This window comes from Dasypus novemcinctus, chromosome 10 (genome assembly GCF_030445035.2).
Source record: "Dasypus novemcinctus isolate mDasNov1 chromosome 10, mDasNov1.1.hap2, whole genome shotgun sequence".
NCBI classification, from domain to species: Eukaryota; Metazoa; Chordata; class Mammalia; order Cingulata; family Dasypodidae; genus Dasypus; species Dasypus novemcinctus.
The window spans coordinates 18,313,670-18,329,451 of NC_080682.1; the positions used below are offsets into that span (position 1 = coordinate 18,313,670).

Below are 15,782 nucleotides of genomic sequence, written 5' to 3' on the forward strand. Positions count from 1 at the left end.
TCATCTATGACAGCAAGATAATATATAGTTTCTCTTCTAAATTTTAAAATTCTAGAGTAGGCTCCTTCTTCTCCTCCACTCCTAATTCATTAATCTTGAACAGAAATTTGTTTCCAAATGCATTCCTTGAAAACTAACGTAGTTAAAGTTTTACATTATAGATGATCTTTTTTATATGCTCTTCTTGGCTATATGGCAATAAAGACTTTCCTTAAATATTAAGAAATTTAAAATTATATGGCAATTTCTTTGTCATATTAGCCTATGTACAGGGCAATCATCTAGATGAAGGGCTGAATAACAGTAACTATACATTTATATTTTAATTAATTAATTACTTAAAACCTATTGAAGCAATCATATTTCATATTCTTAGAAAACTGAAATAACAAGTAATTTTTTTCTTGTTTTTCTAAATATTTCAGATGTACCATGGCAATGGCTGAAGATAGAAACACCACTACAGTTAACTTGTTCATCCTCTTGGGATTCTCTGAATTTCCAAACCTCACAGTTGTCCTCTTTTTAATATTCTTAGGGATCTACCTCATGACAGTGTCCTGGAACCTGGGTCTCATCATCTTAATCAACATGGACTCTCACCTGCACACACCCATGTACTTCTTCCTCAATAAACTTGCTTTCTTAGATATCTGCTATGTTTCCACCACAGCCCCCAAAATGCTCTCAGACTTCTTCCAGGAGCAGAAATCCATCTCCCGTATGGGGTGTGCCATGCAGTACTTCTTCTTTTCATGTGTGGCTCTGACTGAGTGCTCTCTTCTGGCAGCCATGGCTTATGATAGGTATGCTGCCATTTGCAATCCTCTGCTCTACACAGCCATCATGTCCCCCACCCTATGTGTGAAAATGGTGGCAGGATCTTGTGTAACTGGATTCTTTGGCTCATTTACCCAAGTGTATGCCTTACTTCAGCTCCATTTCTGTGGGCCAAATGTCATTAACCACTTCTTCTGTGACCTGCCCCAACTGATGATCCTGTCATGCTCTGATACCTTTGTCTTACAAATCATCATCTCTGTGGTCACAGTGATCTTTGGACTTGCATCTGCCTTGATTATCATGACATCCTATGGTCACATCGTTGTCACCATTCTGAAGATCACTTCAGCTGAAGGAAGATCAAAGGCCTTCAACACTTCTGCTTCTCATCTAACAGCAGTGACCCTCTACTTTGGATCAGGCACCTTTGTGTATTTGTGCCCTAGCTCTGATGATTCCCTTACCCAAAATAAGCTGGCTTCTGTTGTGTACAGTGTGCTGATCCCCATGTTAAACCCATTGATTTACAGCCTAAGAAACAAGGAAATCAAAGATGCCCTACACAGGTGGAAAAAGAGGATAGTCTCCTGGCATTATTGATTATGGAGTGTCTTTTAGGCAAAGATGAAACATGCAAAACAATGTATAATAATGGAAATGATAACACAGTACCCTCGTAGTAGATTGTGTAACTGTGCATCAGTATCTACTTCTCCTCCACTTCTTTGGGGAAGATTAAATTTCTTCATCTGTTTGAAGACAGTCTTGGCCACATGACCTGATCTGGTAAATGAAACATATGTGGCATATGTCCCTTCTGGGCAGAAGTTTTATATGTTTGTGCCTTGCTACCAGTTCTTTCTTAATACTCCCATTAATGGTTGATACAGAGGGATGATGATAAAGATGATGATGATGATGATGAAGATTATAATGATACTGATGATGCAGAAGACCCCTAACCTTACAAAAGAGGGATACAAAATTTTAGCAACAAATAAACATTTGTTCCAAATTGTTTGCTGCTGTTGCATAATTTAGTCTATGATAAGTATTATGGGAATTTGTACAGGTAGTAAAGTGCTATTGTAAAAGAACATAAAACCTTGATATTTGCAAGTTTCTTTAAGGCCAAGTAGTAGGTGTCAAGGAATCTGTTATTGCAAGCTGGAAGGATAACAGTTCATGTTTGGCACAGTAAAATATTTGGTATAAATATCACCTGTGATAACTTGGAGAGGAGATTATATAACCAATGAACATATAGCCATAGGAGAAAATTGGAAAAACTGAATGATTATAGCACATGTTCTTTGCTGTTGGGTTCATTTAACAAAATTTAACAAAGTTTTGTGAGATGAGCTCACAAAATAGGTTGTAAACAAAAATGATAAAAAATAGAATAAAGAAATTCGGAGACTTGTAGAATTAGAAGATAAAACTGACATTAATGCCGAACTAGTTAAGGTAAACATTAGAAGGACTCTGATAAAAAAAATACCAATTAAGTTCAGTCTTCCAGCAAGGACTAAATCAAAGATGTGGTCATCACAAGCCTTGTTTAAACTTCTAAATGGTTGAGGGTTCAACCCAGTAAATCTTTTTAAATTGGAAAACATGGTTCATGAAAAAGAAATTTAAGCAGTTATGTTTTGATACTCTCAGAGAAACTTGATATTTAAAATAAGAAAGAAGAGAAAGAAGAAGAAGTAGCAGGAGAAAAAGATGTTAGAGGAGGAGGGAGGAGGGGAAGAGGGAGGAGGAGAGAAAAAAGGGAAGAAGCCAAGAGGAGAGGGGAGAAGAGGAGAAGAGAGAACATATCTGGGAAAAAATTATAGGTGCAGCTATTGTCTGTGGAGCTAAGTTGAATAAGCAGATAAGTCAACTATTAATCTGAACTAACAGACAATTGTCTATTTGAGACATACAAGAGTCATTCAACCACCAATATTCTAAAGCCAGGAATTAGGCAGAGAAAACTTTTCAGTCCCCTAGATGAACATATTCTTAAATTTCCTCTCCAAATGTGGCCCTGAAAGGCAAAAATTAAAGGAAGCCCTTTCCAAAAGGTGAAACTCAATGCTATGGAAGAAATGGACTGGGGAGAAAGGAAGGCACTCCTAACCATAGTATAGTCTACAACCCCAGAGTAGAGGTTCTTCATAAGATCTGCCCAGTAAAATTTTGCAATTCCTATAGAACAATGAGTGCTGTATAACTTTTTTCTTTTCTGATAAGAAGTGTTAATTATTGTTATTCTATCCATCTTATATCATTCAATAATGTATGTGGAAGACACCTTGTTATCTTGTTAGTTAATAGGTCTTCAAACCAAATAAACCTGGAGCTGATACAAAGAGCTTGTTAGAAGTGTTTCCTTAAAATTTGGGCAACACTGATGGCTTACAGCATGAGGTGCAGGTGCCAGACATTTTATAGCATAGTGTTAAGGAAGAGGTCACAAATCTCAGGAAGTGGGAGCAGTAGTATGGATTTACCATGCCAGAACTGAGATCCAATCACCTGACTCTGTTGATGGGAGTGGGACAGGGAGGGCAGAGGACAGTTCCTTCTGTCTGACAATAAAATACACTAGTGAGGGGCACTCAGGCATATTTTAGAAGATTAGTGATGTCTTTCCTCTGTAGAATGAGGTTGACAGTGGAATGCTGCCTTTGAACTGATCTCACTGGTATCATTTGAAATGATGGGACTCAGAATGACTAAGATCAATTGCCAACTTTTAATAAACAGATGCAGGGTGGTTGTCATCATGATAATGATCAGAAAAGTGGGAATGAAAATTAGAGTGCTTTTATCACCAAGAATCTGTGTCTATGGATAACAGATCATGGGAATCCAAGGTATAAGGTAGATGTACAAGTGACTAGAGTGTAGTTGAACTGATTATTTTAAAAATTGAAAAATCCAATATCAATTTAAAAAACTGTGTATGAACTGATGATATCAGTAGACCTGAAGCACTACCATGATTCCTTCATTTAGAGTGGAAATTTCTGAAAGCCAGATGATAAATTAATTTTGGTCTGAGTCCATCTCAGAGGGTCCAATATATTTTTGGACTTATCCTATGGCTATTTCCATTCTTCTATTGTAAAATTAGGATCAATATGATTAGTACTGGACAAGCCCTCAGACCCGTTCATTGATAGGGTCATTTTTCTTTGAAGAATCACAGGGAAATCCCTGAAATTTTCCTCATCCCCATTCAAGATTGTAAATGTTGTGTCCTAGAGAAATTATAAAGTTTAGCCTGAATATCAGAGACTTGAAGAGTGCACTAGTAGTGATCCCCATTGCATTCCTTTCAGTTTTCTAGTTAAGCTCTTGAAAACACAGATGGATAAAGACTGATGGCAGTGTACTATTGTAAACTCAATTATGTGGTAGTCTGTTTGCAGCTGCCATACTGCATATGATATCTTTACTGGAGCAGGTTCACACAGACTCTCACACTTGATAGCATATTAACTAATCTAGCAAGCAGGAAATGGCAAGAACAATAAATGCTAGAGAGTAAGAGTTAAGGCTTACAAAAATTTAGTCTGCCATATAGGTGATGTTTTCAGAAGTTCACTAATCTTGGTACACTAGGATATAACCTGTAAGGGAAATAAAAACTTGCTCCTCATATTTCCTGCCATTGAAGAAAAGGCACAGCTTTTAGTTAGTCCCTTAGAATTGTGGGGATACCGTATATACTTCATTTGAGAACACTGATCTCTTTATTGGGTGACCCAGAAAACTGTCCGTTTTAAGGGGGCCCCAGAGCAAGGGCAAGTTTTGAGGCAGGTCCACATGATTGATGCACGTTATCCTGTCCATTGACCATATGATCCAACCAATAATTTGGTCCATTGACCATATGATCCAATCCAATAATTTAAAGGTCTCCTGATGAACATAGATTTCCATGTGGAGTCTTTGGCAGGCCCTAATAGAAGAGTTGCTACATACCTCTATGAATCTGGAAAAAAGGCATTCTGCAGCAGAAAACAACTCTGCTTTGGAAAATAGCTCCTAAAAATACTGTGCCCTAGAAGATACTGAACATCTCGACTCAGGGTGGACAACAACTATGCAACAGAGCTGCCAATCCATTGTACAGTGGAAATGGCATATGGAATATTGAACCTTAGTGTGTCCAGAAGGAATTACAGGAATACATGACCCAGACACCAATTTTACCTACTTCAACTGTGCCTATAGATCATGTAAACTTGTTCATTTGACCATCTGACAGTTGGAAAAATAACATCTTATTTACAGATAAGTTAGTGTTAAATATTGTTGGAAGCAACTTAAATATGAAACCATATCAATGAACCTTTTGTAGTTAGTTACACTAAAATAGCTTGACCTATCTTACTTTTGAAAGACCTTTCAGCCATGCATGATTTGGATCTCATAAAAGCACTGAGCATCTCAAGGGAGTCATGGACTACACTCTGAAAACTGCTTCTCTAGGGAGTACACTTAATATTAAAATTTTGAGGTTATATACTACATACATATATGGACACTTTGTACCTATGTTACAAAATTCAGTTCCTGATGGATTAAAAACTGAAATGGGAATTTAGGAAATATATGAGAATATTTTATGGCCTCAGGGTAGAGAGGTGATTTGTTAAATAAGAAATAAAATATAAACCATAAAGTTAATATTAATAAATTTAAGTACATCCCAATGGAGAACAAGACAACACCTTAAAGAAAGTGGAAAGACCAGTCCCAACATTGGAGCAGGTACTTACAAATGACCAACAGAAGAAAAAAGATTAGTATCTAGAATATGTAACAAATTCCTATGATTAAAAAAGGCAGATGACTGAGTTAAAGTTGTCAAAATAAAAATCAATAGAAATTTAATGAGGAAATGCAAATATCCCCAAAACATTAAAATATGCTCAAATATTAAAGAATGTTTATTCTCATTAGTAATCAGAAAAATGCAATTTCATACCCTTTATTTTGGTAAAAACTATGAAGTAGCAAAATATCAAGTTCTGACTAAGACATACAGCAACAAATTCCTTATTCTTTGCTGATCGGAGTATACGCTAGTATAGCTAATATTTTAAAATTCCTTTAATATTAATTTAATGAAATTATTTTTCTTGAACAAATCAATTTTATTGATACATATTGATTAAGTAGACAATTCATCAAAAATATACAATCAGTGGTGTTTGGCATAATCACACAGCTAAGCATTCATCACCTCAATCATCATTAGAATATTTTCATTATTTCAATAATCATGTAATAAAAAAAAGACAAACGAAAAGAAAATTCTTTATCTCTCGATCTCTCTATGCTTGCCCTGCTATTACATAGGTGTTACTTCTGGCTATTATAGCACAATTGCTTGTTTATTTATTAAGCAGCTTTGTTGAGATATATTCACTTACCATATGATCTATCCAAAGTTTATAATAAGTGGCTTTTAGTATAATCACGATGTTGTGCATTCATCACCACAAAAAATTTTAGAACAATTTCATTACTCCAAAAACAAAATTTCTACACCCCTTAGTAGTCCTTCCCTAGACCTCCATAACCACTAGTCTTATTTCACTTTTATAAATTCATTTATATTTACATTTTGTATAAATGGAGTCAAACAATATGTACTACTTTGTGTCTAGTTTCTTTCACTTAGCATAATTGCCTTTGTCTGATATTAACATCTTGTACTATTAACATATGTTTGTTCACTTTCAAAGAAAAATAATCTTAAATATGCCATTTTACCCATATTCACATTTTACCTGCAGTTTTATTATGCTATACTTTTCCATGTTGTATTTTTTAGCTTTCCTTTTAGCAAAAACATGACCTTAACCCTTTCATACCCACATAATAGTACTGCTAGTTACAGACGTTATGTTGGTTTTTCACCTTTTCCTTTCATTTCCAAATATTAACACAAATAATTTTTACCAATTCTGTACCAGTTAACTCTCAGATTTCCATTCTCTAACTTCTTTCTATTTTCTGGTGACCCATATTCAAGTTACTAAGTCCATGAGTTTACACAAAATATTCAGTTCTTAGTAGTACAATCATACAGTATTTGTCCTGTGTCTGGCTTGCTTCACTCAACTTAACGTCCTCCAGGTTCATCCATTTGTCATGTGTTTAACAACTTCACTTCTTACAGCTCCATAATATTCCATCATGTGAATGCGCCTTGGTTTGTTTATCCATTCAACAATTGATGACACCTGGGTTCTTTCCAACTTTAGGCAATCGTGTATAACACCACTATGAATGTTTGTGTGCATATGTCTATTTGTGTCACTGCACTCAGTTCTTCTGGGTATACACCCAGTAGTGGTATTGCTGGGTCACATGGCAAATCTATATTCAACTTCTTTAGGAACTGCCAAACAGTCCTTGACAGTGGCTGTACCGTTCTACATTCCCACAAAGAGTGAATAAGCAAACACAGTGAATAAGTATTCCTATCTCTCAGCAAACCATCACATACAGCTAATTTTCAAAACAGTTTGGTAATACCTAATAAAATAGCCTTAAAGGACAGTGGTGAAAGAAATTGTCTCAGTGGGAAAAGTTCCAGGAAGCACACTTTTGTCCAATCTGTATTGAGAGGAAAGGGGTCTGTGGTGGAATGCATAACATTGGAAGAACAGGGACAGAAGGTCTGTGGGAAAAGTACATTTATGGGACCTATGGGCTAAGCACTAAGTACACCAGTCAGGCATTTGGTTATAGAATAAACCCTTCCATCCTGGGAGTGCCGGGATTTATTTACTGGAATTGACACATATTATCCATATGGAGTTGCCATCCAGTTCACAGTTTCTTTGTTAACATTATCATCTGAAGGCTTGAAGAATGTCTGCTGTACAAGGCAGTATCCTGCATAGCATTGCCTCTGCCCAAAGGGTCCAGTTTGTGGCAAAGAAGACATAACAATAGGACTATGACTGTGAGATACATTGACCTTATCTCTTATGTCAGTATGCAGAATTATCTGCTTAATAGATGAATTAAGGTGGCAGCTAGAGAAAAATACATTTGTGGTTAAGGTATTTTCCTCCAGGAAGCTATATATGCAATGAACAAGCAGCTGATAAATGATCCTACATTCCAAGTAGCTAGAATACATGAAGCCAGGACCCAAAGGATGGAACCAGTGCTTTTTAGTACTTAACCAACATTCCCAGTGACTCAATTCTAGGATTTGTGTTCCCTTTATGCACAAATTTAGGCTCTGCCAAGTTAGAGATCCTAGATCCTAGTGAAAAATGAATTCTCCTAGGAAACATAGTAAGGATTCCACTGAACTGAAACTAAGACTTCCAGTTGATGACACTAGATCAGCAGGCAAAGAAAGAACTTACTCAATTGGTAGAGATACTTGACCTGAATACCAGGAGGATATAAGGTTGTTAAGACACAACAGGAACTTGAAGGTATATGTCTGCGACCCAGGGGACCTACTGAGACGTATCTTTTTTTTTTTTTTTTTTTTCTTTTTATTGTGTCATCTTTTTTTTTTTAAATTTTTTTATTTTTTATTGACTTTGTAATAATATTACATTAAAAATATATATGTGAGGTCCCATTCAACCCCATCCCCCCACCCCCCCTCTCCCCCCCCCAACAACACTCGTTCCCATCATCATGACACATCCATTGGATTTGGTAAGTACATCTTTGGGCACCTCTGCACCTCATATACATTGGTTCACATCATAGCCCATACTCTCCTCCATTCCATCCAGTGGGCCCTGTGAGGATTTACAATGTCCGGTGATTGCCTCTGAAGTACCATCCAGGGTAGCATACGAACTGAGACGTATCTTTATGCTGCTTTGCCAAGGGGGAAAAATTAATGTGCAATTTCAGCAACCAAGAACAATCAAGGGCAAGACAACTATGGGCTCAGGCTCTTTGGGGATGAAAGTCTGGGTTAATTCTCTAGATAAACAACTTAGGACAGATGAAATGATAGCTAAATGTGAGAGAAATCAGAAGTAGGTGATGGAGGAGGGATAGATTTAATCACCTGGGGCCTCAAAACCATGTGCTGCAGTGAGGACCTTAGCCTGCTTCACTAACCCTACTGACTCTACCTGGAGGTGGAAGTGAGGCAGCTTGTTCTCACAAAAATTGAGCCATTGTAGTATTGGAGCCAGATACAATGGACATGAGCAGATTTGGCTGGTGTAAATGGTGATCTATATCAGATATTTCTTTTTTTTAAATTAAATTTTATTTATATATATGTATTTTTTAATTAAAGTTAATGGATCACAAGGAATGTTACATTAAAAAACATAAAAAAACAACATAAGAGGTTCCCATACCCACTCCCTACCCTTCAACACATCATTTTTGTAAATTGTATTTTTTGAAGATATATACATCACAAAAAAGTTACATTAAAAAATATAAGAGGTTCCTGTATACCCCCCCCCCACACCCCCACCCCACTCCTCCCACACCAACAACAACCTCCCTCATCATTGTGGCATACTCATCACACTTGGTGAACACATTTTGGGGCACTGCCGCACTACACAGATAATAGTTTACCCTGGAATTTGCACTCTCCCCCAGTACATTCAGGGCGTTATGGCAGGATATATAAAGTCCAGCATCTGACCCTGCAATATCATTAAGGACAACTCAAAATCCCAAAATTTCCCGCACATCACATCTCTTCTACCCTCTCCCTGCCCTCAGCAACTACTGTGGCCACTTTCTCCACCTCGACGCTAAAATTTCTTCTTTTACTCATCACAATAGTTTTATAGTAAAATATCAGTATGTCCATTCTAGTCCATATTTTATTCCTCTATTCTGTGGACCCTGCGATGGTGATGTCTTTTCCACCTCTAGATCAAGAGGGGCTTAGATTCCACATGGATAATGGATGCAATTCCTCTGCTTACAGTTGTAGGCACTCTTGATTCCCTGGTGTGGCAGTTGACCATCTTCACCTCCCTGTTAGCTGACCTGGGTAAGATCAACGAACCAGAGAGTAGGAGTCACCTCTCTGCTGAGGCTCAGGGCCCAGCTGGCATATGGGCAGTCCAGAGATTCAAGTCTCCTGAATATGGACCATCCCTAGTGCCAACCACAGGTTCAGTAACAGTGACAGAAGATGCATGTGTAGAAAAGTCACATCTGAGTCCAGTTCCATCACACTCAGGAGCACAAATTCCAAAGTAGTGCCCTCTGACATGGCACAGAGCTCCAAATCCATCTGCCATGACTATAAACCCTGTGGATCTCCATAGCCTTCAGGAGAACAGATTCTCTCATGCTCACCTGTTTTGGGGATCTTTTATTAAAGTCCAGCCATTGCTGTGACAACCAACTCTATAAGGCTTGTCTTCATTTTACCCTGGCATTACCTGATAGTGTTGTGCCTCAAGTTTCTTTATTATCCACACAAAATATTCACTGTATCCATCTTTGACCCAGAAAAGAAAATACACCTGCTTTTTTTCTCTTTCTCTTATCTTGTTCTGAAATATTAAAACAGGTATATACACATTCTCTAACAAAACTATCTCAACCAATAGCAATGGACAAATGTTAGGTTAAGGAAAAAAATAAAAATCATCATTCACATGAAAAATGCACAAGTTTAAAACAATTATATTTAAATAATTAGAAAAAGCCCCTTTGAAATTAACTTACTGGGGAGGAAAATAGAAACACAGAAAGTCTTTAAAAATCTACTGTGTTTGCACGTAAAAAACAGGGTGAATTTATAGGACACATAACCATTTCTTATGGATTTCCATAAATACTCAGGGAGGGAAGCCAGGCAAAGCATTTGGCTTGTAAAGTGACTTCTAAATTTGGATATTAAAGGTGTAAGAGTGGTGAAGTGATGTGAATGGGATCAGCAGTGCTGGTCTGTGATGAGGAGTAGGCTGGAGGGTTTGGGTTGGACTATGCATGAACTGGGAGAAAGGTTGGAAGAAGGGGAGGGTGAAGTCTAGGAATTTGTAGGACTGTACTAAAACTACAATGTTGGGAATGTTCTTTTGGCAAATAGGGCAGGGAAGGGTTACTGGTGTAGGGCATTGTGTGGGGTGGAATATAGGGGAGAGGGCATAGCTGTGCCATGATTCTATGGAATAGGTTTGTGTTCATAATGTCATAGTGCATTATCTCAGTGGGTGGGGATCCATACATTAAATAAGAAAATATTAAACTCCCATCCTGGGGAGTCCTGCTGTGTTCTCAATTAGAGTGACAAGAATGCCTGGAGAACATAGACAGTGCCCCATAAAAGAAAACAGACCAATATGTCAAGGCTTCAATATTATCACACGTAACTATTAATTTTATTCTTCAAAAATTGAAACTTAGCGGTGAGGTCCAGAGGCAAGGGGGAGGGAAGAAGAGAATAGATGGAATATAGGGCATTTTTAGAGCATTAGAATTTCTGCATGATATTGCAATAAACGATACAGGCCATTTTAAATTTCATCAAAACCTATAAAAGTGTACAGTCCAAAGTGTTAGCCATAATGTAAACCATTGGCTGTAGTCAGTAGCAATGTTTCAAAATTTGTACATCAATTGTAACAAATGTACCATCTGCATGTAGAATGTTATCAGTAGGGGAGAATGGAAAAGGGCAAAGGCACGGGGTATATGTGAATCCCCTGTATTTTCTATGTGACTTTTCTGTAACCTAAAGCTTCTTTGAAGATAAAAAGGGAAAAAGTAAGACACTGGGGGAATATACAGAAGAAGTTGTCACTGTAAACACAAGATAACAGATCTTATAGTGATGAAAGACAGTCTTTAAACATTTTATATTATTTCAATTTTTTAAAAATTTAAAGATTTTACTTGTAATTTTAAAAACTTATTATTCATTATCATATTAATTTTATTGGGTTATTTTCTTGGCTTTGATTTTTTAGAGGTTTAAATTACAAAAGGGTCACATCTGTGGCAGGGAAGGAACACTGGTGCAGGGAGTTAGTGATGGGGAGATGTGGAGGGAGTTGTGTACCTGGGGCATGCCTCTAACATTGAATATATTCAAATATTCAGGGTGCATAGTCTAGGTGGGTGGAGATGCACACAAAAACCAAAAGAATATTGAATTTCCATCCCGGCGGGTCCTGCTACATTCTCTAATAGAGTGGCAAGAATCCCCCAAGTACAAGGGCAGTGCCTAGAAAAGAAAGACAGACCATTATGCCAGGCCCTTGATATGGATGATTGTACTCATAAACCTTTACTTCTGAAATTGAAACATAGTCTAGTATTATATATTGCCTAAGAGTTACCTCCTGAAAGCTTCCTTGCTGCTCAAATGTGACCTCTCTCTAAACCTCACTTAGTATAAAAGCTCACTAATTCCCCCTCTCTGCCCCTGGCATTGGACATGACTCCTGGGAATGAGTCTCCCTGGCACAGAGGGATTATTACCAAGCACCAACAAGCAATGCATCTGGAAAAAGACCTTGACCGAAAGGAGGAAACACTAAGTACAAATGATATTTTATGGCTAAGAGATTTCAAAGTGAGTCGGGAGGTTATTCCAGAAGTTATGCTTATGCACCTCTCAGCAGACTCTCATTGACTGCCACAGTTAAACAGTAGTCAAACAGCAGGGCTCCTGAGGGGTCTAGAAACATCCAGACAGTATAAGCAGGATTGACAAGCTAGGGAATTCAGCACCCTGTTAGTGGGCCTTACTCTGGAATTTATGCTCCCCAGTGTAACAGACTTAGATTCATTTATAGTTTCCCTACACATGGCTCTTCCATCCCTTTTATCTGAACCTATAAATAGCACTATTCTTGTTAAATATATGTCCAAGACTCTTAAATCTTTGGTCCATTCATGTGCCATTTGAGCCCTGAATCTCAGCAGAGTTGCAATATCTACTCCCCAGTTCACTGGACTCATCCAGCACAACTAGCAAGGAGCTGATGATGGACAATGTCAAGGTCAAGAAACAAAGAGTGTCTGCAACTGCAAGGAAGATAGGTCCATCCATTTGCCCCATAGGACTAAAGCACTGTTTAAATTAGAAGCAGAGTGGGCATTACTATCCCAAAATCCTCAATATTGGGAATTCAACAATGGACTAAAGTGGACTTATTATTATTCTATTATAGACTTCTTAATATTCTAGCAGTGGAAGAACTTTTTTCATTGATATAAAGAGGTCTAGGGGTGGGGGAGGAAAGAATAGGTGTAATATGGGGGCATTTTCAAGACATTGTATTGTCCTGCAACATTGCAATGATTAATACAGGCCATTATGTATTCTGTCATAACTTACAAATTAGTTCAGGATAGATGTACACTATAATGTAATCTATGGTCCATGATGAGCAGCAATGCTTCAATATGTGTTTATCTATTATATCAAATGTATCCCACTAATGAAGGATGTTATTAAAGGGAAAAAATGTTGGAGGGGGAAAGGGTGGAGCATATGGGAATCCCCTGTATTTTTTTCACTATTAATTAAAATATACTTTATTTAGATCTCATTCGTTTTTATTTCAATAATTCCTCAAATGGTTAATTTTATTTTTTAATTTAATTTTTTAATTATCTTTTTCAAAAATTAATAGATCCCCTTTATTTTTAATGCAACATTTATGTAAGCTAAAGCTTATTTAAAAATAAAATAAAAAAATTTAAGTCTGCAATACTACCCGTGGAAAAGTCTTGCTAAAAGTACCAAAACTGAATCATATTAAGCCTCTCTATCCAACTACCAATTTACAGGAAATACAGAGGACAGAAAAACCTATTGAACCACACAATGGGGAAGCAATCAGCAAAATTCAAGATATGTTAGTGTGTTAGGTAGGGACAAGGGGAAGGATACATTGGTGCAGAAATCAAAGTATTAAGCAAAGGAAAAACACAACATTTAAGTATATACACCCAAATGATAAAAGTATACAAGAAAGTAAAGACATGATTATTATTATGAAATTAGAATAGTGGCTACTCTTAAATGAGGATGACAGGGCCATGATTGGATGGGACATTTGGAGGGCTTCAGAAGTGGGTGGAAAAATGCTGTCTTCTCACCTCGGTAGCCGCTAAAAGGGTGAGCTCATAATAATTCATTATGCTGTGCACGTGTTTAATACCATTTTATGCACTTATTACTTTAACAATGATTTTTAAATTTTAACAAAGTCAAGTATAATATAATAATGTATTTAAGATTAAAATAGAAAAAAAGGTAAATATTCAATAGATAGGGTATCAAACTTTTAAAGAGCGTATTATGCAGCCATTAAAATTGAATTGATAGTTTTAAAAACATGAAATAATGCTTAACAAAAGCTGAAATGAGAAGTTCACCTATAATATGACCTCAATTTTTATAAAACTATGAAAAGAATATAATGGAGAAAATAAAACAATGACAATAACAGCTTAGTAAAGCTGTTTGTGTTGATTAAGTGCTTACAATGTGCTAAGGCACTTTATAGGTATTATTTCATTTAAGTTCATCACAATCCTATATCAGTTAGTTATTCTATTTTCCCTTTCATTTTACTGAAGCATAGTGAGATTAAGTAATGTGACCAAGGTCACAAAGTTTTTAAGTAATGAACCCCAAGGAGGTTTTTCCAGAAACTGAGTACATAACCACTAAAGCTACAGTGAATGATAGTTTTGATAAAGATGTAAAATGTTGGATGACCATTCAACCTGTTTTGCCTGGAACAATCCTGATTTATGTTTATGTTCCTGACATCAATATTAATAAATTCACCTTCCCTTTTCATGACCCAAGTTGTCCAGTTTGGGTGATAAATTATAGAATCACCTTACATTGAGAGTGTCTCCCAGATCTCATGTTTCTAAAATCTGGACAGGAAAATTGAATCCTGATTCCATGTGCCTCATGAGAGGCATGACAATGCGGCTAAATGGAGTCATCTGGGAACATTTCTCCATGTGTTTTCTCCATTCCTCCCTCTAGAGAATAAGTAAATGTAGAAAAGTATTCTAGAGAATAAGTAAATGAAAATGATGTCTTCTATTAATTGCCTCTTCTTGCTCCACACTGTACCCTGAGGAGACTTTTATGACAATCATTAGTTGGAGGTACTTCCCTTGCAGCAATGACCAGTAGGAGCCATGCAAATTAGAGAGCCTATGAGAGGTGATTATCTCCATCCTGAATGCTCATATTATGATGTTTGTGCCCTCTAATTTCTGAATACCTAGCAATCAGAAGATACAGTCAAGGAGAAGGCAGCTATGGTGGCAGCAAATCCCAGATTTCACCAAGGCAGACCTGTCAGGAGCCGTTATTCACAGGAATATCTGGGTGGGTAAAATAACGGGGAAACTTGGCTTCTGTGCTTGAAATCCTTTCCCCTACTCTTTCCTCTTTTTGCAACCCTGCTCTCCTATGCATTTGACCCAGAGACCTCATGCTTCTAGGCTCAACATCCACTTTTAATTTTTGTTGTTGTTTTTTCACAATACCCATGTACCCTCTTCCCTACCTCAAAAGGATTAGTTTAATTTTAACAGAAAACAAGGTACTTGAGCTAAAAGAAAAATATCCACCATAGAATTTCAAGCATTAGTCAGGGGTATTCACAAAGGAACATTTTGAGGTAAAGAAAATATTCTAAACCTTGATTGTAATGGTGTACAAATTTTCCAACTATACACTTAAAATTGATACATTGTGTTGCAAATAAGTATATCTCACTAAAATTGATTTTAAAGTTTCATTATTTTTCTTCCCTCGCGACACTGGCTAGAATCTTTAAGGCAAAATTTAATATATATTGAGCTTTATTTCCTTGTTTTGGCCTTCAGAATAATGCTTTTAATATTTTACCAGTAAGGATATAATTTATTGAAACTGATTATAAATAACATTTACAAAATTAAAGTTCTATATGTGCTTTGTTTAATAATTTTAAAAATTTGACTTTTGTTTTATCAAATGCATTTTATGTATC

At 36.7% G+C, this 15,782-nt stretch overlaps 1 protein-coding gene across 1 annotated transcript; it reads left to right on the plus strand.

Annotated features, from left to right (window-relative positions):
• The first annotated feature begins 432 nt into the window (after positions 1–432).
• LOC101430958 (olfactory receptor 5AN6-like) lies at positions 433–1,383 on the plus strand. The gene has a single exon (XM_004479255.2). It carries the CDS (start codon positions 433–435, stop codon positions 1,381–1,383), a length of 951 nt encoding a protein of 316 aa, XP_004479312.2.
• The last annotated feature ends 14,399 nt before the right edge of the window (positions 1,384–15,782 follow it).

Coding starts and splice junctions, on each gene's coding strand:
- LOC101430958 (XM_004479255.2), top strand. CDS start 433: ATGGCAATGGCTGAAGATAGAAACACCACTACAGTTAACTTGTTCATC.